This window comes from Podarcis raffonei, chromosome 4 (assembly GCF_027172205.1).
Source record: "Podarcis raffonei isolate rPodRaf1 chromosome 4, rPodRaf1.pri, whole genome shotgun sequence".
Taxonomy (NCBI): Eukaryota; Metazoa; Chordata; class Lepidosauria; order Squamata; family Lacertidae; genus Podarcis; species Podarcis raffonei.
In genome coordinates, this window is record NC_070605.1 from 99,371,444 (window position 1) to 99,395,148 (window position 23,705).

The following is a 23,705-nucleotide window of genomic DNA, read 5'->3' on the forward strand; positions in this document are numbered from 1 at the left end:
TCAGTGACGAATGTTTTCTTCTTTCATTGCAGGTATGCTGATATTATAGTACATCGGCTGCTGGCTGTGGCCATAGGGGCAGACTGCACTTATCCTGACCTCACGGATAAACATAAATTGGCAGATTTGTGCAAGAATCTAAATTACAGGCATAAAATGGCTCAGTATGCCCAGAGAGCTTCGGTTGCCTTCCACACTCAGGTGAATGTTTGTCTTTTTCTTCCACAAAGCATTTGGGAACAAAGGAGTGCTGGAGCAATGGCTGCTTCACTTTGATGTTGTGATTTTTAAATGGCTTTATATTGTTTGCAGTCTTGGGGGATTCTTGAGTCAAAAGATGAGGCAAAATGAACTCCACCCCCCCCAAAGAACTATATCCTCTTCTCCGGTTGATCATACCTGCTTAGTTTCAGCAAAGTGCCAGCAATTGGGGGATGGGTTGCTTGGAAACTCTCTCGTTGCGACAGTTTAGGCAGTGCATCATAATTAATAATATTGTGCTGTGAACAAACAGGAAACTTAGGAATTTGAAGCTGCTCTTGGTCTGATGGCTATTGTGAATCTTTAGAACTTTGGAGAAGCATGCTTTTTAAGAATGATCCAGCCCAAGTCAAAAGCACTTGTCCTCTTAATTTTGTCAGAGGAGAGAATTAAGCATGTATTTAACTCTGCCATAGATATCTGTGGAACGGAAATGGTCTTAAATTTGAATAGATTATATCTTCCATAGTGCCTGCAATATTCTATCTGGTTTCCCGCCCCCCCTGAAAACTTAAGAGTGTTGTGTAAAAAGACGTTTCATTTCTATTTCGTATACATATTCAAATGGCTGTTAAAACTGCCCATGACTCTGCAGTCTTGTTTCAGAAGTGAGTGGAAGGACAGTCTGATCAGTCATTTGCTAGAGAAGGAAGTGCTACTAGGAAGTGCATACATGTGCATCCATATGCCCCCCCCCCACGTGCACATCTCAGCATATTCAGTGCCAGGAAGGAAAACACCACTGGTTCATCTTTTCAATATAAAATTCAAAGTATTTGTCTAAGCACTTTGGAAGGGAGTGGGATTAGTTAATTAATTCATCTGGGTGCTGCCTTTAACTGTAGAGGAAACATGTACTTGCTTCTTTTCTTCTAGGGTTTCAGTGAAGATAACCATTTATTATCATTATTATTAAATATCATTTATTTATTAATTATATTTATACAAATTAAGTAAACAAATATAAATATTTTGCCTGGCACCTAAAATGCATTATTAGATTTGTTAGAGTTAAACATCAAAAATGGTTTCAATTTCTCCCTACCATAGTTGTTTTTCAAAAACAAAGGCGTGGTGAATGAAGAGGCGTATATCCTGTTTGTACGGAAAAACGCAATTGTCGTTCTGATTCCCAAATATGGCTTGGAAGGCACCGTCTTCTTTGAAGAAAAAGACAAGCCAAAACCAGCCCTTCTGTACAACGAGGAGGTAAGGCCTCTTAGTTTTTGTATGGGATCTTTTTAGTTGGGACATCACACAAAGCCCAGCTGCCACTTACGCAAAGCATGTTCAGAGTTTTAGACTGAATGTCTAAAATTAATGTGGCATCAAAGTTGAAGCTGATTTTGAGAAACAGCAAAATCCAGAAACATGCAGTTGGAACAACTCCCCACCACTAAGAAGCATTTCAAACTTATTAAGGTTAATGTGTGTTTTTGTAAGTTTAGCATTAGATATGTCACAAAGGAAACTGGTTTCAGGGCTGTGTGCATGCTATTTGTGTGTGTTTCATTTTATGCATGCTTTGTTAAGCTGATTGAAGGAATGTAGATAGATAACTCTGTTAGAAGTGCAAATTACTTATATGCAGCTGTTGCTTTCCTAAGGGGCTTGGTATAGTTTGCATATTTCCTGAAAGCCAAAGCTTTAAATACTTCAAATGTTATGCTTTAAATACTTTAAATGTTATTACTATTTATTATCCTTCAGTGTATCAATTCTGTATTGAACTAGGGGGAAAAAATATGTTCTTTTCTTAGATTCCCTCTCTCACTGTGGAAGGCACGCCTTTCTATACGTTTGACAAGGTTATAGTGAATATCATGTTAGATGCTTCCAATATTCAGCACCAGAAAATCCGTATGGCCCTGGTGGAGCCCAAGGTAGGTTACTGGCGTAGTAGCTGAAAGCGGTGTGGTGACAAGGAGAAGTCAAAGCATTGCATATTAGTTTGAAGTAGATCTGAAAGCAAACTTTGAGACAGATTTGGAGGTTCCTTCTTGGATCAAAACACCTAGGAATACGTTATCTATTACTTTTCTTAAATGGGTTGGCATGGAAGAAGTATGGCGAAAGCTGCCTTTTATTATTTTGACTTGGTGGGAAGGAACTAAGTTCCCACTAGAATTAAAAGGGGGCTTAGGAAAAACACGGGTGCTGGTTCAGTGTGATTTAAATCCAGCTGAGGCAGCTTCACTCACCAGCAAAGTGCTGGCTCATACATAAGTAGCAAGGATTTGTATATTCAAATGGCCGCTTGAAGGTAAAGGATGTATCTGCATAGAAAAAAACCACATTGGACTCCTATATAAAAAGACCTGTTGATAAGGGTCAGATGAGGCCACACAATTTTATCTCTGTGCAACAGCACTTTGCTTTCTCTAGTATAAGTGGAAATAGGTAAAATAAGTAAAGGACACCTGAGGGTTAAGTTACCGTATTTTTCGCCCTATAGGGCGCACTTTTTCCACTCCAGAAATGAAGGGGAAATGTTTGTGCGTCCTATGGGGCGAATGCAGGCTTTCGCTGAAGCCTGGAGAGCGAGAGGGGTCGGTGCGCACCGACCCCTCTTGCTCTCCAGGCTTCAGGAAGCTATCCGCAAGCCTTGGGAGCCCGCGGGAGTTCCCGCCGGTCTCCCAAGGCTTCCGGAGAGCTACCTGCATCCCGAAGCGCGCCTCGGGCAGATATTGCACACACAGGGCTCCCTAGGCTTGCGGATAGCAGCCTGTTCTGGGGTTGGGGGAAGCTCGGGCTTCCCCTGCCCCAGCCCCACGCCTGGGGGGGGATTTTTCTTTATCCCCCCCCCAAACTAGGTGCGCCCTATGGGCCGGTGCGCCCTATGGGGCGAAAAATACGGTAAGTGGATATAGTGTTGTTCATTACTTTTTCCCATAGGAAAAAGGTGTACTGGGGGGTGAAAACTTACTGCCAGTCTCTTGTGACTCCCATTAAGAATCAAGCCAGTTCCTGTCTGTATCGTGGGTTCTGTTTACTGTTCACTAGAAGAAGGCGGTCCAACTTTTCACACCAAGCGGGCTTCAAGAGTACTTCAGCATTGAACCCATGGGATGCACACTGCCTTGTCAGGCGGGGGGGGGGGGCAAGCTTTGGGAAGGAGGACTCTAGGATCCTGACAGAGCCCTCTTGACTCCTTCCCAAAGCCCAGTGTCTCCTCCAGCTTTGGGAAGGTAGTACAAAAAGCCCTTGAGAGCCACATATTGGATCCCTCTGCTCTTAGTGTGACTTTGTTGGGGAGAAGTGGGAGAACTGTTGTCTAATTTTTCTTCACTGAATTGTGAACTATCCTACAGCAACTCTCAAAGTACACCTCTGTTTAGGGTTTTAGAATATACATGTTGTGAAGCCGGGTGACAAGACTGTTTTATTTTTAAAACTGATAGCATTAGGCTGGCATTCAGCTAAACAGTTCTGCAAGCACGACTACTTTTCACTGTGCCATGTAACTTCTCCACTTTGATGCCCCCTAAATCTGCTCCAGAGGCTTGGAGAAACCCCAGAACACATTTCGCAGGTGTGCAAAACAAAGTCGTTCCATTGCACAGCTAAAAGTCCTACACTAGCCGGGAATGGCTAGTGCTTTTCACAAGCAGTAAACATTGTTAACCGTTTCCTTTTCTGTCAGGTACAAGGCATTAGTATTCCAAGCCAGGCCAAGCAACTGAGCGGCAAGAATGAACCAGAGAAAAAGAAGACAAAATTGGGAAAATAGCTTCATTTAGCCAAAAATAAATAGTTAATTTTACATCATATTGGATGTTTAAGACAAATGATATTTTATATACATTTACAAGCCACTTTTAAATAACTTTGTGTCGTTTAAACTTTTATTTTTATATGTTCCTGTTCATGTATTGTATTTAAAAGCACCACTTAAAAAACGAAGCTAAGCTTCTGGACATATTTATGTGATTCTACAGAAGCAGCAAGGTAAAGAATATCTTTACAAGTTCCTGATTTAGAATTGTCTATATGTGCTGTGGTGATTCAGACTTTTCAAAATAACATTTGCTAAAACTGTTCATGTACAAAAAAATAATAATTAAAAGAGGAAGTAATGAACCATCTTTTGAACCTCAAGTGCATATAGTATTTATTTTGGGGAAAATGTTTGCTGAGGGATATCCTGCTGGAGGAATGTACATCACTTGCCACATTTTAAATACTGCCTCTGAATTACATACCTTGGTATTTCCTGTAAGTTGGGAAAATGTAGAGGTCTCTTCAAAATTGATTTAAGCTTCTAGCAGTGATTAGGGGAGCTGCCCTATTATCACAGAGGGCTGGTTCAGGAAGCAGTGCATATTGCTTCCATTTGCTAAGGCAGAACTCATAAAGAGGACTGGAGATGGTAAAACTTGTATCTGGCTTGCATAGCCTATAGCTAGGTGGCTCCCTTCATAAATGTAGCAGTCAAACAGAAATTTCCTGCACATAGAAGCGAGTATGTTATGGAGAAGGCTGTGCCACAGGAGGAAAAAACTGCAAGGCGTTTGCCAGTGACAGATACTTATCGAATTCTGCTAAAAGTGTTTACAAGTGTGGTTGCAGAAGAAGAACAGTAAATGGAAGGAACCTAATTTAGAACTAGGAAATGGAACCTTAGATCAAGCATGTTAGAGAACGATTTAAAAAGAATATGTAAAATTGGGGCGTTAGTCTGAGAAGGAATAGAAATAAAAATCTACTGAATAGGAGAATTTAATGTTGGATGTCAGTAGAGCACTTACTGCTGAGATTCTAATCCATTCGAGTGTACAGTGGTACCTCGGGTTACATACGCATCAGGTTACAGACTCCGCTAATCCAGAAATAGTGCTTCAGGTTAAGAACTTTGCTTCAGGATGAGAACAGAAATCATGCTCCGGCAGCATGGCAGCAGCTGGAGGCCCCATTAGCTAAAGTGGTGCTTCAGGTTAAGAACAGTTTCAGATTAAGTACGGACCTCTGGAACGAATTAAGTACTTAACCCGAGGTACCACTGTACATCTTTATCAGACAACAGGGCCATGAGCTGGTAAAGTTCTTTTAAAAGCAAAGTTTGTTGTCTACATTCAGAGTTCTGCACTAGGTTCAGTTAAATGTTTGTCCCTATCTCCATCTTGTGTCTCTGCAAAATTGAAAAAAATAAATGGAGGCCACAGGTGGCTCTTGCCTTGCGTTTATCTCAAAAATTCCTTCTGTGAATTCTGACACATTTGAATAAGCTATTGTTGCCAAAGCTGCTCAAGAATACATTAAGTTAGAGGTTGCCCTCTCCTCCCTGCTCCTCTCCAAGAGGCTAGTTAGCACGATGGGAGTGCCCGAGCCCATTAATCACGTTGAGATGCACCTCCTCTTTGAAGAGGCACAGGGAACTTTATTGGTTTGGTTTTTATAGTACACTTATGCCAGGGGTCAGCAAACTTTTTTAGCAGGGGGCCGGTCCACTGTCCCTCAGACCTTGTGGGGGGGCCAGACTATATCAGACCTTGTGGGGGGCCAGACTATATCTCAGACCTTGTGGGGGGCCGGACGACATCTAATCCCATGATCCTTCCACGCAGAAGGGAATTTCCCTGACACTGACATTCGCAGGCTCCTAGTTTTGAGCTGTACTAAAATTAATTGTGAATTCTTGCTAAACCCTACTGACACATTATCAGAGGGGTGCAGAGCTTACACTGCCAAAGTAGTTCACCATTCTTGTTTTTCTTCCCATGCCGAGTTTCCCTTAACAGCTAAAAGGAAGTTAGAGGAGGGGAATGCATGCAAAGGTGACAAAAAATCCAGTGCTCAGGTACTTTGAAGGTATTAAAGATCCAACTTATGAAACAGATTGTTATCCCAGGTGCACCAGTACTGAGCACCAGAAATTGCAGATACAACTTTCAACCTGGGTGTGAAGACTTTATTACATTTGATTAACAATTCATTCCAAAATTGGAGGGGGCAGGGAGAGAATAAAATACGCAATTGGTGTTCACTAATATGTAAAAAAACCAACACCCAATGACCATTAGGAAACAATGCACTGTATTATAGTGGATATGATACACTTCTGACAAGATTTTAAAAGTAAAAATGCAATCATTATCTACAACTACAATTCATTTTCATAGCAAGCAAACAACACAGGGAAATTTCTACTGCTGGTGCTTATAATTTTTCATTGCACGATTCTGTATGTTTTTTTTGCTGAAGTGCCTTTTGCAAGAACTGAATCTCCACATAGAGGATATGTGCATGTCTCTGGTGTGGTAAACCTTTTCTTGTGGCAACCATGAACAGCCACCACAAAGCAGCATTTCAGTACAGTTTTGCCTACACCCCAACTACCAGGGGTCTGTATGATCAGGCCTTAGGGTTATTTTCACATGCTCTGTGCTCAACAATCCTTCTGATAGTGGAAAGCAGTTGTGCCAGTCAAGTCTTTCTCAAAAACCCCACTTAAGCGTCACGGTGAATAGTTGCTCCGCAGAAAGCATATAAGCGGATGTGCAAATCACTTTGACCGCGGCATTTCTACAAGATGGTTTCTGGATTGAGTAACAGGCTCATTTTCAGTCCAAAAGGTAGGAGTGGCTTTTCCTTGCTTGAGAAGGAGAGAGAAAATACAAGGGCACACAATTAGATTTATTCCAGGAAGCCAAAAGGAATTTGCTCTCTGCAACATTTAAAGCAGCAGCTGTCCTGACTATTCCCTTTCAACCAGTTTAATCAGGGAAGACCGTGGCAGCTAACTAAGGACCAAGCCAATAGACCTTTGCTTCTCTGTGAAGTTTATCACGGTGAAAAGAATGGGAGAACTTCAGTGCTGCTTCAGAGTCACATCACGTGAAACAGCTCCAGTATACCCGAAGGAGCGGCTCCACCCCATCGTTCTGCCCGGACACTGAGGTCCAACGCCGAGGGCCTTCTGGCGGTTCCCTCACTGCGAGAAGCCAAGTTACAAGGAACCAGGCAGAGGGCCTTCTCAGTAGTGGCACCCGCCCTGTGGAACACCCTCCCAGCAGATGTCAAAGAGAGAAACAACTACTGTGGTACCTCGGGTTGCATACACTTCAGGTTACAGACTCCGCTAACCCAGAAATATTACCTCGGGTTAAGAACTTTGCTTCAGGATGAGAACAGAAATCGTGCAGTGGCGGTGCAGCGGCAGCAGGAGGCCCCATTAGCTAAAGTGGTGCTTCAGGGTAAGAACAGTTTCAGGTTAAGACCTCCGGAACGAATTAAGTTCTTAACCCGAGGTACCACTGTACCAGACTTTTAGAAGACATCTGAAGGCAGCCCTGTTTAGGGAAGCTTTTAATGTTTAACAGACTATTGTATTTTAATATTTTGTTCCCTAGAGTGGCTGGGAAACCCAGCCAGATGGGCAGGGTATAAATAATTTATTATTATTATTATTATTATTATTATTATTATTATTATTCGATTAAAATGAATGTGAAGGTGCTGGGGCAGAGTGCAGCTACACAAACTGCAAGGATAAAATTGGGAGGAACAAAAATAATTCAAAACTGTTAAGAATGTTACTAACACAGGTGGGCAGTATTATTATTATTTTTACAGTTTTCACAGTTTTTTTAATCCACTAGATGTCTCAGGCTGAAAAATCCTATACTCCACAGGGAGTTAAATTCTCATATACTTTTCTAGGACCGCCAAATAGACATGCACAGAATTTCTTTGCCATCGGTCTGGCTTCAGAGATTTCAAGAGGCCCTTCTCACACGTTTGCAGTCGTGTCTCTGGAAGTGCAAGGGCTAGAAACCTACACAAAAAACACATTCGAAACCAGATGCTTTAGCCAATACCACTCCTACCTTTGTTTTGTAAACATGAAATTTCTTCCGAGTCTCACAAACGTGAGTGTCATTGTCTCGGCAACTCGTCTCCGATGCAGCTGTGTCCATCAGACTGCTAGTACAAGTCTGAGTGCTGTAACCACTGTCCGCCTGGCGAAAAGAAATGAGAGAAGAGAAGTGATATTCATCAGTTTCTAAAAAGCAGCGAGAAGATGAAGAAATTGCAGCATACCAAAAGACAAAAATCTAGCATTGTCATCACCCTGATAAGACAAGATGGCTTGGCAGAACGGAAGTCCATCGCCTCCGCTGGTCCAAACCAAGCCACAAATGGGAAGCTTAAGAAGAGCAAAGCTTGTTTTCTTCCATTCCACACAAAACAAGCCACAACAAATTGTCCATTGATGTACTGGAAGCCCGCCACTTATGTGGGGGTTATGTTCCGGGGATTGCACCTAAAGCCAAAATTACCGTATTTTTTGCTCTATTGGACGCACCAGACCATAGGACGCACCGGACCATAGGAGGGGGAGAATAGGGGGAAAAAATTTTCTTGTTCTCCCCCTCATAAACAAGGTGCGTTCAAGAGCAGGCCTTGCCGCTGCCCCCGAGCTTCTGGGACTGGCGGTGGGGGGAAGCGCTGCTTTCCCCCACCACCAGCCTCAAAGATCCCTGAAGCCTTTGGAGCGCAGCTGCAAAAAATACGGTACTTATAGCCAAAACACATTGGGTTTGACGGTGGGAGGGATTGCCACAGTCATTTCCCCCAGAACCTTGCCTCCTTTCAATTCCACTTTTATTTTTAGCCACACACACAAACCTGAATGTGCACAAGTTAAATGTGCATACGTTGTGGGCTTACTGTACATGGAAGCGTCCCTAGGAGAAATATTCTTGGCTAAAGGATTTCCTCCAGTGTTTCTGCCTAAGCGCAGCACAGCCACAAGATTACCACTGAAATGGGTCACCCATGAAACTATGGATATAGCCACAGGTAAGGAGACGATTTGCTTGTATTTTTAACATAACCGTACAACTGAATACTCCAGGCATAAGAATGCAGTGTTATCCGGCAGTTCAGCTTTTGTCTTCTTCCCTCCCTTGAATCGGGTGTTACAAGAATAATTTAACTTTTAGAACTGGTGTCCTAAGTTTTGTTTTCCGCCTCTGTGCCCTCTCCCATTTCTTCCTGTCCTCACAAACACACCAACACTCTCCACCTCATTCATATCTTTTGCGCAGAGGGGTTCCTGAGATCAAGGAACATGATTCTGTTTATGCGTGGATACAACAGGACTCCATTTTGAATCAAGATGGCTGACTGGATTCCTGAGCAAAGCCAGGTAGAAGGCTGCTAGTTTCCTACAGGGAATGTGTGTCTTTTCCTATGCGTACATACACACCTCTTTCAACACATCTAGAAACATGGATCCCAGCAAGTCTCCAAGGGAAAAGATTACTGAAAATAATAATTCTGCTGAATACCAACAGCACTGTTTTCAGCAGCAAGCCAGCCACCTCCAAGCATCGCAAGCAGAGCATGAAAAACAATGACTTCCCCCCCTTTGGCTAAAGGTATTCTGGTGCTGAACATGGGAGTTTCCATTTAGATGTAACATGAATAGCAGCTGCTGGAAGGCTGGACATGGGGAACCTGTGGCACTCAAGATGTTGCTGGGGATTGATGGGAGTTAAGAGTCCAGCAACATTTGGAGGGCCACAGGTTAGAATCATAGAATCATAGAGTTGGAAGAGACCACAAGGGCCATCGAGTCCAACCCCCTGCCAAGCAGGAAACACCATCAGAGCACTCCTGACATATGGTTGTCAAGCCTCTGCTTAAAGACCTCCAAAGAAGGAGACTCCACCACACTCCTTGGCAGCAAATTCCACTGTCGAACAGCTCTTACTGTCAGGAAGTTCTTCCTAATGTTTAGGTGGAATCTTCTTTGTTGTAGTTTGGAACCATTGCTCCGTGTCCGCTTCTCTGGAGCAGCAGAAAACAACCTTTCTCCCTCCTCTATGTGACATCCTTTTATATATTTGAACATGGCTATCATATCACCCCTTAACCTCCTCTTCTCCAGGCTAAACATGCCCAGCTCCCTTAGCCGTTCCTCATAAGGCATCGTTTCCAGGCCTTTGACCATTTTGGTTGCCCTCCTCTGGACACGTTCCAGTTTGTCAGTGTCCTTCTAGGGGTTCCCATCCCCTAGCCGTACAGACAGGGTTTCCAGCTTATACCGTATTTTTCGCTCTATAGGACGCACCCGACCATAGGACGCACCTTGTTTTAGAGGGGGAGAACAAGAAAAATAAATAAATCTCCCCCTCTCTGCTCAGTGCCCCTTAAGCAAAGCGGCAGCAGAAACGGAGCCCCTTCCATTTCTCCTCCCGTTCGCTGAAGGGGCGCTGCGCAGCTCTCCCTCTCTGCTGAAGCCAGGAGAGTCTTGCTCTCCGGAGGCTTCAGATTCCTTTCGCTGAAGCCAAGAGAGCAAGACTCTCCTGGCTTCAGGCGGCTATCCCTGAAGCCAAGGAGCGCAGCGGGAGTTCCTGCTGCACTCCGAAGGCTTCAGGCAGCTTCGCGTTGCTTTCGCTGAAGCCAAGGAGCCTGCACACACATTTCCCCTTAATTTTTGGAGGGGGAAAAGTGTGTCTTCTAGAGCGAAAAATACGGTATCCAAGATGGCACCCTCACTAAATTTGAGAGACCACAATGGAGCGAAGGTATGAAGATACAGGTCCAAGTGTGCAGGGCCCAGAATGCCTAAAAAACCAAGCCTTACCTGCATGCTACTGCTCTCGCAGGGACTGGCGCTGCTTTCAGCTAGAGGTGACATGCACATGCAAGAACTTTCAATACTGAAGCCAGCCATTGGCGCGCCACTATTCTCCGCCAATCCCTTTACCAAGTTCTCGTCCAACATCTCCGGATCAACCATATCCACCGTATAGTTTTCTTTGAAACTGCCCGGGTCGTGGAGAAATGTCAGCCCTTCCTTGCGGGCTTCAGGCACGTCTGGTGAGATAGACACCCGGGCAACCACCAAATGGGTGCTATGCGCAAACGCATCCCCGTTCAACGCGTGCAGGTTGACCTTCGATTCTGCTGGCAAGGACGTTTCTGCAGGCAAAGCCTTGGCTCCCTCCTCCTGCCCTTCGCTCAAACTTTCAGGTGCCAAAGGCAGACAAACGAGGGAGCTCTGATAAAATGTCGTTCCTCTGCGAGCCACAAGTCTCATGGGGGAACAACTTTTTAATGGAGAGCATTCTGTGTAGGAATTCCTGGTCGCGGCAGGAGTTAGTCGGCAGGAGTTAGAAACAGAAGGAATGTCTGGGGAGCGAAAAGTAAATTGTCTTTGATCTGCATTTGGGGAAAGGAGGTGGGGGGAGAAATATGAACAGATAATAAGTAAAACTGCTTCAAAACAGTAAATTCCTAAAGGAGACCGGGGGGGAAAAGGGTTACAAATATTCTGGGATGCAAAATGCAAGACAAAACAGCAACCACCTTAGTGTAGATTTCAGGCTTCTTAGGACAGAAAAATCATAGGAAAACGGGAAAGCTTTCGGACGCTCAGGACTGTATTAGGGAAGTTTTCTTGGCTCGGTTCCAGTTCAAAGATGAAATGGGCCAATCAAATGCATTATGTATTATTAGGGTTTATTTCTACGCCACTTCTTTTGTCCCAAAGCGCCCGCCACCCCCAAGTGGTTAAAAGCATGCAACAGCAAATCAGTCTGGTCAACAACTTAAGCAAAATTGCAAAATACCTGACAGTGGTGTCTTTCTTATCTGAATGCCAATCGGGGAAAAAGCTGGAGAAGGAATATTTGCAGGACTCCTCTCTGGAAAGGAAGGACTCGGCAAGCTTCCCAGACTGCAGGTCCTGGAGCCTCCCTGAATCGGGCTGGAGGAAAACTGGCCCTTTCAACATGTAAGAAAAGTTCCAAAGAAGGTTAAACAACAGTTGCACACCTAGAATAGCTCGCTCTCTTCTATTTCTATACTGCCCTTCATCCAAGGAGCAGTGTTGTTTACAATATAAAAACACAAAAATGCACCACATGGTGACAAGCAAAAGGAATACCCCCCCCCCCCAGTTTAAAAGGCCAAAGATTGGCTCATTAGCCAAAGGCCTGGGAGAAGAGGAATGTTTTTGCCTGGCACCTAAAGATATGTAATGAAGATGCCTGGAGAGTCTCCTTAGGGAGAGCATTCCACAAGCATGGAGCCACCGCAGAAAAGGCCCATTCTCATTTTGTCTGCCCTCCAGATCTCTCACGGAGGAGGCACACAGAGAAGGGCCTCAACGCCAGTGAAATCTGAAACATTCCTAGCGTGCCACAGCCCCCTCTTTCAATTATTGCCACCAAATAAGGCCATCATCCTTCTTTTCAAAGTCTTGAGCTCAAAATTAAGCACGTTAGCTTGATTCAAATAGGACCTCCTACTCAGCAGTGTGTCAGAAATAAGGCAAGAACCACACTTCATCAGAATACAAATAAGAACTAGAAAACTCCAGCAGACACACACGGAAGACCACTTCCAAAATTCTATCTGGATTCCAAGGGTTCACACACTGGACCCAATTCAGCAAACTGACCCTGCTAGTGGAAGCCCATGCAAGGACTCTTGACTAGTGCAGCACCACACCCCTGCCTTGGGATGTCTCGGGATGAGGGTAGGATAACCCCCAGAGCAGCATGTGGCGGGGGCAGAATTGCTTGCTCTGACAGAATGTTTGTAGTCACTCCGCACTGAATTCCTCAGTGTGTCTATGCACATTCCAAACTCATGGCTGGTGCCTGAATTTCTGAAAGTCTACTCCTATGATGTGGCCAAACAATGTGTACCAAAAAGCAGTTTGATGCACAAGTTTTCCAGAGGGATACAACAGCCACGTGATGTTAATTCAGCAAGGTAGAAACTAAATCCTCTAATGTGAGGCTAGGGAACTTGTGGTCCTCTGGATATTCCTGTGCTCCAGCGCCAACTATGCCTGACCACTGGCTGGAGCTGATGGGAGTTAAAGCAAGGATAGGAAAAGCTGTTGGGATTCCTAACGGAGCACAGTGATTTGTTTTTTCCTTCCTCACAAATAGGAATGGTAAGCACTGCGAGCTAGCAGTAAATCACACAAAGGAAGTGAAGCTAACTCTTTATTAGCAAAAATAAAGGATCTGCACAGGAGCGTCGGGGTAATGAGCATGGTGACACATCTCCAACAGGTCTTGCTCCATGAAGCAGCTACCAAGACCAAAGATCCCTGCCTCCTCCACAGCTACCTAAGTCCCCTCTTCACCAGGGTTTCTCCAAAGCAATCTGAGACTGCGCCTGTATGTCACTAATCCCTCCTCTGTCCTTTTTACGCCTCTCCTGGTTCTGTGGACCGGGGCGGTGGGGGAGGAGCTTGTAGCAGGAGGGGAGATATTCATGCCTTTTCACCAGCCTGATGCATCTCCGCCTCTTTGCCTTCCTCTCCTGTTTTAGCTTCTGCCTCTAATTCTGAACTTTCTCTGTCACAGACTCTCCCAGCTCACCAAGTCCTGTTACCTCTTCTGCTTCTGACGCCAGTCTGCTCCTTGTTTTGTTTTCCCCCTCAAATTTTTTTATTCATTTTATAACACAAATAAAAAACACAGACAGAAAAAAAAACCAATACAAACAAATTCTTGTCATATCCTTATTTTTCTACACATTGTTAAGTGGGCTTCCTCAAGTCCCACCTATTTTTTACTTCATCTTTAGCAGTTTACATATATCATAACTTCTAACCATCTTCCCCCCCCACACTTACTTTAACCATAAAAAACTTCACATTTTATCACTTATAAAATACACTATCTTCTACTTCTAATCCTACCACCTATATCCACTTCCAAAGCTATTCTAAGATTTAAATATTAACATATTTTTTTCAAATATTCCTTAAACTTCTTCCAATCTTCTTCCACCGTCTCTTCTCTTTGGTCTCAGAGTCTCCCGGTCAGTTCGGCAAGTTCCATATAGTCCCAGTCTGCTCCTTCTGACCACTTATGGTTATCCCACCACCATCTCCCAGGCTCTGAGCCTTCTTCCCAAGCTTGGGGGTTCCCCAGCTACTTCCTCCCACTATTTCTTGGCATTCAACCAGCCAATGATACTAAACACAGCTCAGCTGAAGACAACCACCAGCAAACACCTGTGCACCTAGGTCAGCAGCACTGGCCAGGAGCTGTCCCCTGCAACATCTAAAGGGCACCAGCCCACCAAGATGCTTGTTTCATAGGCATGCTACCACACTGAAAGTGTCTGGCTTGTAGGAGCAAGATCCTTACCGAGCTGGATGTATTTAGAGGGCTTCTACAGCGGACTGGAGAGATGTCAATTGAGCACAGGACTCCAAGAGAGGCTGGGACATTGTGTGGACTCTGAGGAGAAGGGGAGAAGCTCTCCGAAGAGAGGCTTCCGTTCTCGTCTAAGAAAAGCTTTCTCCTCAACGAGGAAGTGCTCAAGCTTTCCTGAGACTGGTCGGCCAATTCATCGGGTTTAAAATATTCACCTGAGGAACGCAAGAATCACAGCTGTCAAGGAAACCATTTCCACACAGGATGCTGCAAGTCAAGTTGTTATTCCTTACGTAGCTAGCATTAAATAAGTACAGTGGTACCTCGGGTTACAGACGCTTCAGGTTACAGACGCCGCTAACCCAGAAATAGTACCTCGGGTTAAGAACTTTGCTTCAGGATGAGAACAGAAATCGTGCGGCCCCATTAGCTAAAGTGGTACCTCAGGTTAAGAACGGACCTCCGGAACAAATTAAGTTCTTAACCCGAGGTACCACTGTAAATCTAATAAAGCACAAAGGAAAAGCTATTACAAAATCCAGCAGCCGGCTTAGCACAGCCCTTTGAAGCCCTTAGGAGTGCATTCAGGGCTACCTAAAACCCATGGGGTATGAGTACACACACAGGATTGCAGTTGAATTTCCCACCCACAATGCACTGCAGCATCGCCACAGAGACAGCTGAGGATCTGCATAGGTTAGCGCAGGTATTGCCACAAATCTCTTGTTCAACTCTTCCTTCAGTCGCATGCTGGCTGTGTGGCACCAGATAACCTCACAGCCTCAGAACTCTGTGCTATGGGGGGAAAGGAAGAATGCCAAGCTTTCCTTACACAGTTGTGGTGATTTCATGGAGATCAGAAATATGAAGTGTTCAAGAAAGGTTCAGAATTATGGTTTGTTAATCAGACCCACTGAAATTACTGTATTTTTCACTCTATAGGACACACTTTTACCCCTCCAAAAATGAAGGGGAAATGTGTGTGCGTCCTATGGAGCAAATGCAGGCTCCTTGGCTTCAGCGATAGCAACGCGAAGCCTCCACAGCGCAGAGGGAGCGCTCCCTCCGCACTCCAGAGGCTTCAGGGATAGCCGCCTGAAGCCTTTCGAGTGCAGCGGGAACTCGCGCTGCGCTCCAGAGGCTTCAGGTTCCTTTTGCTGAAACCAGGACAGCAAGACTCTCCTGGCTTCAGCAGAGAGGGAGAGCTGCGCAGCACCCCTTCAGCGAAGCGGGAGGAGAAATGGAAGGGGCTCCGTTTCTCCTGCCGCTTCGCTGAAGGCGCGCTGAGCAGAGAAGGGGAGAATTTTTTTTCCTTGTTCTCCCCCTCTAAAACAAGGTGCGTCCTATGGTCCGGTGCGTCCTATAGAGCGAAAAATACGGTAATAGAACATGCTTATTAATTTCAGCGGCTTTGCTCCAAGCAGAACCAGCACTGGGTGCAACCTATATATAAACAACTAGAACCAATGAAAAAGGCGCTGCAGCAGGGAGAACTCTGGCTCATAGTTTCTACCATATTTCATTCATTTCTCCCTCTCACCTGGTTTCTGTCTCCCCTTCCCCAAAACCACTCAGCACTTCATGGCCATGAATTACACTCAGAGCTCACAGAGTTGTGCGTTCCCTTCTTAGGGCTTATCTCCTAAAGATCTTTTGTAGTTCCTCAAAACTTGGGGCTTCCCCTGAGTGTGCCAGTACCTTCTTCATAAGCAATGGCACCCAAGACTAGACAGCAGGGACAGAGGGAACGATGGCATTACCATTGCCACCATCACCCCAAGAAAACTCCCATCGTACCCATTTCTACAGAGACTGGATCTAGATGAGCAGTTCTCCCCACATTACATACCTAGTATTTTTTCTATGTCAAAATCAACAGGCAGAGATAATACTGTCTGGCAAGCAGCTGCAGAGACAAACAGAATGTTTAGGGCAAAGTCGTCAGGGTCAAAGCTTGGAAAAAAAAAAACCACCCAAAACATATGACCATGATTTGTAAGAATAACTGCATTTGGACATCACAACAAACTATAATGTTTCCTGATGAAAGCAAGCCAAGCACTGCACAGCACCCCCCACCTCCTGCACAACCACAAGGAAATTGAAAGTCTTCATCTCCTTTTCTATTGACTGCCATTTGGCAAGTCGCCTGAACCCTAAACTTTGGATACGAGTAGTTGGAACACACCAGTTTTATACTCTACGGTTTGAAGCTGTCTTTTTCCAAACGGGCCAGTTGAATATTAATCACAGGTTCTCAGGTTTGGATGGAATGAGAAGCTGTGCTCTGCGTGCAGTTAGATTGAGGCACAATAGACAGCACATTGCACTGAGCAAGTTTCCCCTTCCTCATCTTGTTTCATACAAACCATTGTTTCTCCCAGGTTGCACAGTGATTTCTCTGCTAACCGGCGAAGCGGTACTTAGATCGATACCTGCAAGAGATCAAGTTCCCAGTTAAAAGCTGGTGTAACATTAACACAGAAACAATAGAAGAATCATTTAACATATCCAGCACCATCCCAAGAATTCAGGGAGAACAAGTGCGCAGGAAAAGGAATGGGCTGTTTTCAACAAGGTTCTGCTAGTGCACAGACTTCCACTTGGCACAACAGGACTTCTCCTCTCTCCTTGCACAACTCCTGCCAGCAAATCTGTTCCACAGGTTCATCCATGGCTTAAGGGAGCACAAGGAAAGAAAGTCCCAATATGCTTGCGCTAACGGGACAATATTTCCAATACAGTCATACCTCTTGTTACATCCGCTTCAGGTTGCGCGTTTTCAGGTTGTGTCCCACGGCGACCCGGAAATACCGGAAAGGGTTACTTCCGGGCTTCGCCACTTGCACACGCAGATGTGCAAAATGACGTCACACGCATGCGCAGAAGCGTCAAATAGCGACCCGTGCATGCGCAGACGTGCAGATGCGGGTTGCGTTCCATTCAGGTTGCGAACGGAGCTCCGGAACGGATCCTGTTCGCAACCTGAGGTACCACTGTACATCGAAACTGGCCTGCCATGTTTTACATTTGGCTACAGTTCCAATTAGTCAATGTGGCAGTTCCAAAAAGCTGCTCAGCTTGGTACTTGTAGACTTTTCCAGCAGGTGGGAAATTGCATGTTGTTGTTTAGTCGTTTAGTCGTGTCCAACTCTTTGTGACCCCATGGACCAGAGCACGCCAGGCACTCCTGTCTTCCACTGCCTCCCGCAGTTTGGTCAAACTCATGCTGGTAGCTTCGAGAACACTGTCCAACCATCTCATCCTCTGCCGTCCCCTTCTCCTTGTGCCCTCCATCTTTCCCCACACCAGGGTCTTTTCCAGCGAGTCTTCTCTTCTCATGAGGTGGCCAAAGTATTGGAGCCTCAGCTTCAGGATCTGTCCTTCCAGTGAGCACTCAGGGCTGATTTCCTTCAGAATGGAGAGGTTGGATCTTCTTGCAGTCCATGGGACTCTCAAGAGTCTCCTCCAGCACCGTAATTCAAAAGCATCAATTCTTTGGCGATTTTTCTTCGGGTAATTGCATAATAGGCATCAGTTACCAAGGACTTTGGGCACTCTCAGTAAGAGGGCTTAGTACACAGGTGGAGTTAGAGAATCCTTGGTCCCGCAGTCCCTCCCTGACAGCTTTAATCAGAGGAAGAAGTCAAGTTCCATGTCTCTCCTCCAGTCAAATGTTACCTGGCAGGACATGGTTCAGTGTTGCGCAATTCACTTGTTTTATTAGAATCTCAGAGTGCAGGCCACACAAAACCATGCCCAATGTGACCCACAGAGGGTTCCCACCCCGACCTAAGCAGTTTGCACAGGAACCTTTCCCATTTTGATACAAGAGACAATACTTACACCGAGTGGAGTTAAACTGAGAAACCTGTTTCTCACTGTGATCAGTCCAAGGAGAAGGAACAATGATGCTTTTGGTGAAGAACTAAAAAAAGGAAAATGTTGTTATGTGTTTACCATGACATTGTGGGCGACAGTCAGTTTAGAGCACAAAGGAGTAGTTTACTCCTCACCGTGCTATAATCCCTAGGAACTACAATTCCCATGATTCTTTGGGGGAAGCCATCTATGGTGTGACTCAAGTGCAGCTTGCCACGTTGTCTAGACCTGACGTTGCGATTCATCTTAACTACGGTTAGCTAATAAAGCCAGCTTTGGTAACTGTGGCTTAAAGCTGGCTTGTTTCAAACAAGTCACACTTCATGCTAACCAGTTTCTTGGTCTGGGTAACATAAGCTGCAGTTCAGCAGAAGCAAAACCTTCCAGACTCCTACGCTCCCAGTTGTGAAGTGGGAAAGAGGATTGCAGGAGCCGAAGGCTCACTGAGGCCAATTCCTTCTTATTCACGTTGGACTCAAGTCTGCGTACCAAAAACATTTAACACAACCTCCCAGTTTATTGCGAATGCATGCACAGCTACCTTAGCATAGGTTCAATATACCCCACTCCAAACACTAGTGAATCAAAACAACTCATCACATAACTCCCACATGGCAGGGGGTTGGACTAAATGACCCCCTGGGTCCCTTCAACCAGAATTCTGTGACAGAGTTCTTTCTGGATGCTTCCACATCAAACTATTTGGTGGACTGTGTGCTGCAAAGTTCCTAGACAGGAAGAACATGCCAAACTAAATGAGATAATTGTGTTTTGTTTTTACAAACTTAGTTGTGTCAGGGAGAAGAGTAGCCTAGAGCCCTTTCCTCTGATAGAGCCATTTTCTATTATTATTATTATTATTATTATTATTATTATTATTATTATTATTATTATTATTATATATACTGCCCTATACCCAGAGGTCTCAGGGCAGTTCATAGAACCAAAAGTGCATTCTAAGTGCAAGATGCCTTTGTTTTAACTATGGAGCAATATTGTAGTGCTACTAATAATTACAGTAGTACCTCGGGTTAAGTACTTAATTCGTTCTGGAGGTCTGTTCTTAACCTGAAACTGTTCTTAACCTGCAGCACCACTTTAGCTAATGGGGCCTCCTGCTTCTGCCGTGCCGCCAGAGCACAATTTCTGTTCTCATTTTGAAGCAAAGTTCTTAACCCGAGGTACTATTTCTGGGTTAGCGGAGTCTGTAACCTGAAGCGTATGTAACCCGAGGTACCACTGTATTAATATTTATCCAAAGCAGCCAGCAATATATTCCAACAAAACATACTCTCAAGTACAATAAAATGCCATAAAAACAAACAAACAATATAGGATAGCAAACCCACATTTTCAGTCTTCACCTGAGGCCCTCCTCTAACTGCTCCAGCTTTTATTGTAATGCACTGTTCTTTTTCTGATTTTATGTAATGCCCTTAAAAGTTTGTATTTGGCTGGAGACTCCTTATGTGGCAGTTGACTAATGAATTGATTATTGAATAAATAAGACCAGGAAAAACCCTTCCCAGGTTAAAAGGCTAAAGAGTGATCTCAACCAACTCTACATCCCACGTGATTGTTCTACCTTTTCCACATGCACACCCCAGCAAAAAGAACTGATACACTCCTGGGACAGCTTCACTATGTGATGAACTATCTGCGGAGACGAGGATTCAGGCCCCAAATATGTACACATACAGGTTAAATTATACTCCATGTATCGTTAAGATCTCTAACTCAAGAAACGATAGTACTGATGGTTACCTCTTCAATGGCTTTTTGTCTTCTTTCTTCCATCTCTTTATCTATTCTACAAAGTGAATTAAAAAAACGAAAACAGTACTGTTACTTTACTGCAGATAAATAAACCGACTCCAAGAAACAGAATAATCAGGGTAGCAAGCCAGGTATGTGGTTGCAACTTTTCAACAGGTCAAAGGAAAAAGACTTATTAAACTTGAGAATCAGTTCTGTTGGCTGAATGCAGTAGAAGAAAACTGACCTGGCTTGGCTTAGATACAGTGCTTGACGTCGTATGTCTTCTGAGTCTATTTCCACAGGGTTTATTAAAGCTAGTTCATCTATAGACCATCGAAATTTTGCAGGCGTCTAAAAGAAGGAAGAAAACACTACAATGACATACGCCACAATCAACTTCCTTGTTTCAAGATAAAGAAGCAATCATACATCCCCAGGAACATCTAGTTCAGCCTTTCTCAACCTGTGGGTACCCAGATCTTGTTGGACTACAACTCCCATCACCCCTAGCTAGCAAGGCCAGAGCTCAGGGATGATGGGAGTTGTAGTCCAACATCTGGGAACCCACAGGTTGAGAACCACTGATCTAGTTGGACAAAAGGTTCCCTTAGAGTAGTTTTCAAGTGGTATTCCGAGGAACCCTCAGATTCCTCAGAAGCCGAATGGAGATTCCCATACAAAAAGATCAGTAACGGTGAGCTAGCTTCCATGACAGCCAGCTCTGCAATATTAATCTTAGATGTTAAGACATCAGTTCAGCCCCCATTCCAGCTCAGAAGATGCAAGGTCTATTTTTCCCAAACATCTCTCCTCCAAGACCTTGAAGGGAAAGAGCAATCTGGTCAGGTGTGCATCAGAGATGTGATTTGAATGACCTCGGACATACAAATGCATGAAAATAAACAGAATACACACGACAACATGTGGCAAACCACAAGTCTTACCACGGAGGATATTGTGGATTTAAACACTGTTGGACTTGACACAATCTGCTCCTGCAGGTGGCTATAATCACTTGGGCTTTCAAAGGGGTTCTGGACTGCGAGCTGCCCAGGTGACTCTGGTGTAATCTGCATCTTGACTTCTTTTGCATCACCCATAACTGTCAGCTGAACCTACGAAACGGACAAGGAAAGTACTTGCATTAGACACATCAGCACCCTACAGATTTAAAGCAAGTGTGCTTTACGGCAGGGATGGGCACCTGCTGGTCCTCCAATGCCCATCAGCTCCAGGAAAATCACATTAAAGAGCCAACCTGGATACTGAGGTCCAGTGCCAAGGGCCTTCTGGCGGTTCCCTCGCTGCGAGAAGCCAAGTTACAGGGAACCAGGCAGAGGGCCTCCTCAGTAGTGGCACCCGCCCTGTGGAACGCCCTCCCATCAGATGTCAAAGAGAAAAATAACTACCAGACTTTCAGAAGACATCTGAAGGCAGCCCTGTTTAAGGAAGCTTTTAATGTTTAACAGACTATTGTATTTTAATATTTTGTTGGAAGCCGCCCAGAGTGGCTGGGGTAACCCAGATAGATGGGCGGGGTATAAATAAAATATTATTATTATTGTTATTATTATTGTTATTATTGTTGTTGTTGTTGTTGTTGTTGTTATTATTATTATTATTATTATTATTATTATTATTATTATTATTATTACCCTAGTTGCAAAGATGCCCCAGAAGCACAAGGTGCACAAGGCAGAGGCTGGCAGGGAATCCAGTTTCAAATTTGCTTTGCCACAAAAGCTAGGAGGGCTGCCACAGTTCACAACTACCTTGGCCCTTTGTATGAAACACCTTGCCCAAATATGCAGAGCTTGCAGTGGAAGACTGCTATTATTATTATTATTTGAATTTATATACCTATACCTACAGGTCTCAGGGTGGTTCACAGGATAAAATCAGAATATAAAACTACAAAGTACATAATGCTAGGTGTCTGTCGCATTCTAGCGTAGCTGGTCAGTGATGGTTCTGCCAGTGGTGGTGCAATGGTTAGTATGCTGAACCCTCGGAGGCCACGGTTCGATTCCCTACTCAGCTACGAAGCTCGCTTGGTGACCTTGAGGAGCCAGTCGAAGCCTCTCAGCCGCACCTACCTCACAGGATTGTTGAGGGAGATTTAAATGAGGAGCGTGAGAAGAACCACATAAGGCACCTTGAGCTCCATGGAGAAAAAGGTGGGATATGAACACATCAAATAATAAGTAAATAAAAACAACAACGTGGCAAACGTGAAAGAATTTTTACAGTGCGCCAATGGGCTTGGGTAGCAGCTAGTTCCTTGTTTCTCTCCCCAGGAAAGAATCCCAACACTTCAGTTCTCAACAGCTGAAATGTGAACAACTCCCAAGAGATGTGCCCTCAAGCAGTTAAATTTAATTTATTGATTGATCCAATTCCTGTACTGCCCTATTTCTATACAGTTTTTTCATTAAAAACAAAACAAAACCCCACAAACATATATAGCAGAATACAGTGGTACCTCGGGTTAAGTACTTAATTCATTCTGCAGGTCCGTTCTTAACCTGAAACTGTTCTTAACCTGAAGCATCACTTTAGCTAATGGGGCCTCCTGCTGCTGCTGCGCCGCCGGAGCATGATTTCTGTTCTTATCCTGAAGCAAAGTTCTTAACCTGAAGCACTATTTCTGGGTTAGTGGAGTCTGTAACTTGAAGCGTATGTAACCTGAAGCGTATGTAACCCGAGGTACCACTGTAATGAAGGCAACAATATAGATGTGGCAAGCTGTATTTAATGCCGTATTGTTTTTAACACTCGACTGGAAGCCGCCCAGAGTGGCTGGGGAAACTCAGCCAAATGGGCGGGGTATAAATAATAAATTATTATTATTATTATTATTAGCTGGGAAGCAAATAGCTGCAGGCACAAAGGCTGGGGAAACCAACGCGGATCTCTGGCTACGGATAAGATTCCCCTCCTACTTTTGCAGGAGCAGCTCCTTGATGGCAGCTCTGCAAAAAAGGATATATTGAAGCATGATTTGATTTAATTAATTAATTAAATTAATTAAACCTTAATTAAATTAATTAATTAATTAATTAAACCTCTATATAAATGGCGCATATTGGCACCAGGCGGGCAAGCCCCTTTCAGGAGGAGGCAGCCCTTTCCGAAGCCCCAGGAGCATCTTACCTGCCGCTCATTCGGACTCGCCTTCCTGCCGACTCTTACAAAGTTGCTTAAGGTCTTTAACTTCTCTTTCCCTGCCGGCCAATCAGCGCGAGAGACCTCGGCGGGCGCAGCCAATCACAGCTCAGAGCGGGAGCTCCCCCCGCCCCCCGCCAGCATCTCTCTCGCTCTCTCTCTCTATATATTTGAATCGCTTCCCTGGTTTAACCGGCTCGCGTGGGCAAAAGGAACGCAGAGCGACGCGGGGGCGGGGCTTCAATTCAAAACGGACGGACGCTCCCATTGGCGGGGAGGGGAAGGAGGAGGCGGGGCCACGAGCGAGGGAGCGGGCCAATGGAGCCGCGGAGCCCCAAGCTCACGCAGGCGCCCTCCGTCAGGCCGCGCGAGGAGGGGCCTCGTTCGCACTAGCAGCGGGAAAGAGGCAAGGAAAGCCATAGAGGTAAGGGAACGTAGCAGAGAGCAAAACTTCCGGTACTGAATTGAAAACGGTCCTCTCTGAACCATTGAAACATTTCT

At 44.8% G+C, this 23,705-nt stretch overlaps 2 protein-coding genes across 3 annotated transcripts in view; one reads left to right on the top strand and one right to left on the bottom strand.

Moving 5' to 3' along the window:
- The window catches only part of DIS3 (DIS3 homolog, exosome endoribonuclease and 3'-5' exoribonuclease), a 28,390-nt gene extending 24,031 nt beyond the window's left edge, over window positions 1–4,359 (top strand). The window contains exons 18-21 of the mRNA XM_053384673.1: window positions 33–201; window positions 1,312–1,470; window positions 2,022–2,144; window positions 3,905–4,359. Of these exons, the coding sequence (XP_053240648.1) occupies window positions 33–201; window positions 1,312–1,470; window positions 2,022–2,144; window positions 3,905–3,991 (538 nt within the window). The 3' untranslated portion in view covers window positions 3,992–4,359. The remainder of the gene's footprint in view (window positions 1–32; window positions 202–1,311; window positions 1,471–2,021; window positions 2,145–3,904) is intronic.
- A 1,795-nt stretch (window positions 4,360–6,154) lies between these two features.
- BORA (BORA aurora kinase A activator) lies at window positions 6,155–23,348 on the bottom strand. Of its 2 annotated transcripts, XM_053384677.1 has the most exons (12): window positions 23,193–23,347; window positions 20,984–21,154; window positions 20,284–20,390; window positions 20,046–20,091; window positions 18,246–18,327; window positions 16,769–16,834; window positions 16,249–16,305; window positions 14,391–14,614; window positions 11,844–11,997; window positions 10,856–11,433; window positions 8,088–8,219; window positions 6,155–6,853 (listed from the first exon to the last, which is right to left on the bottom strand). In XM_053384677.1, exons 2-12 carry the CDS (start codon window positions 21,137–21,139, stop codon window positions 6,764–6,766), a joined length of 1,692 nt encoding a protein of 563 aa, XP_053240652.1. In that variant the 5' UTR covers window positions 21,140–21,154; window positions 23,193–23,347; the 3' UTR covers window positions 6,155–6,763. The 2 variants fall into 2 exon arrangements, with proteins under 2 accessions (XP_053240652.1, XP_053240653.1); XM_053384678.1 differs by lacking the exon at window positions 16,249–16,305 and having other exon boundaries at window positions 23,193–23,348.
- Window positions 23,349–23,705: the final 357 nt, after the last annotated feature.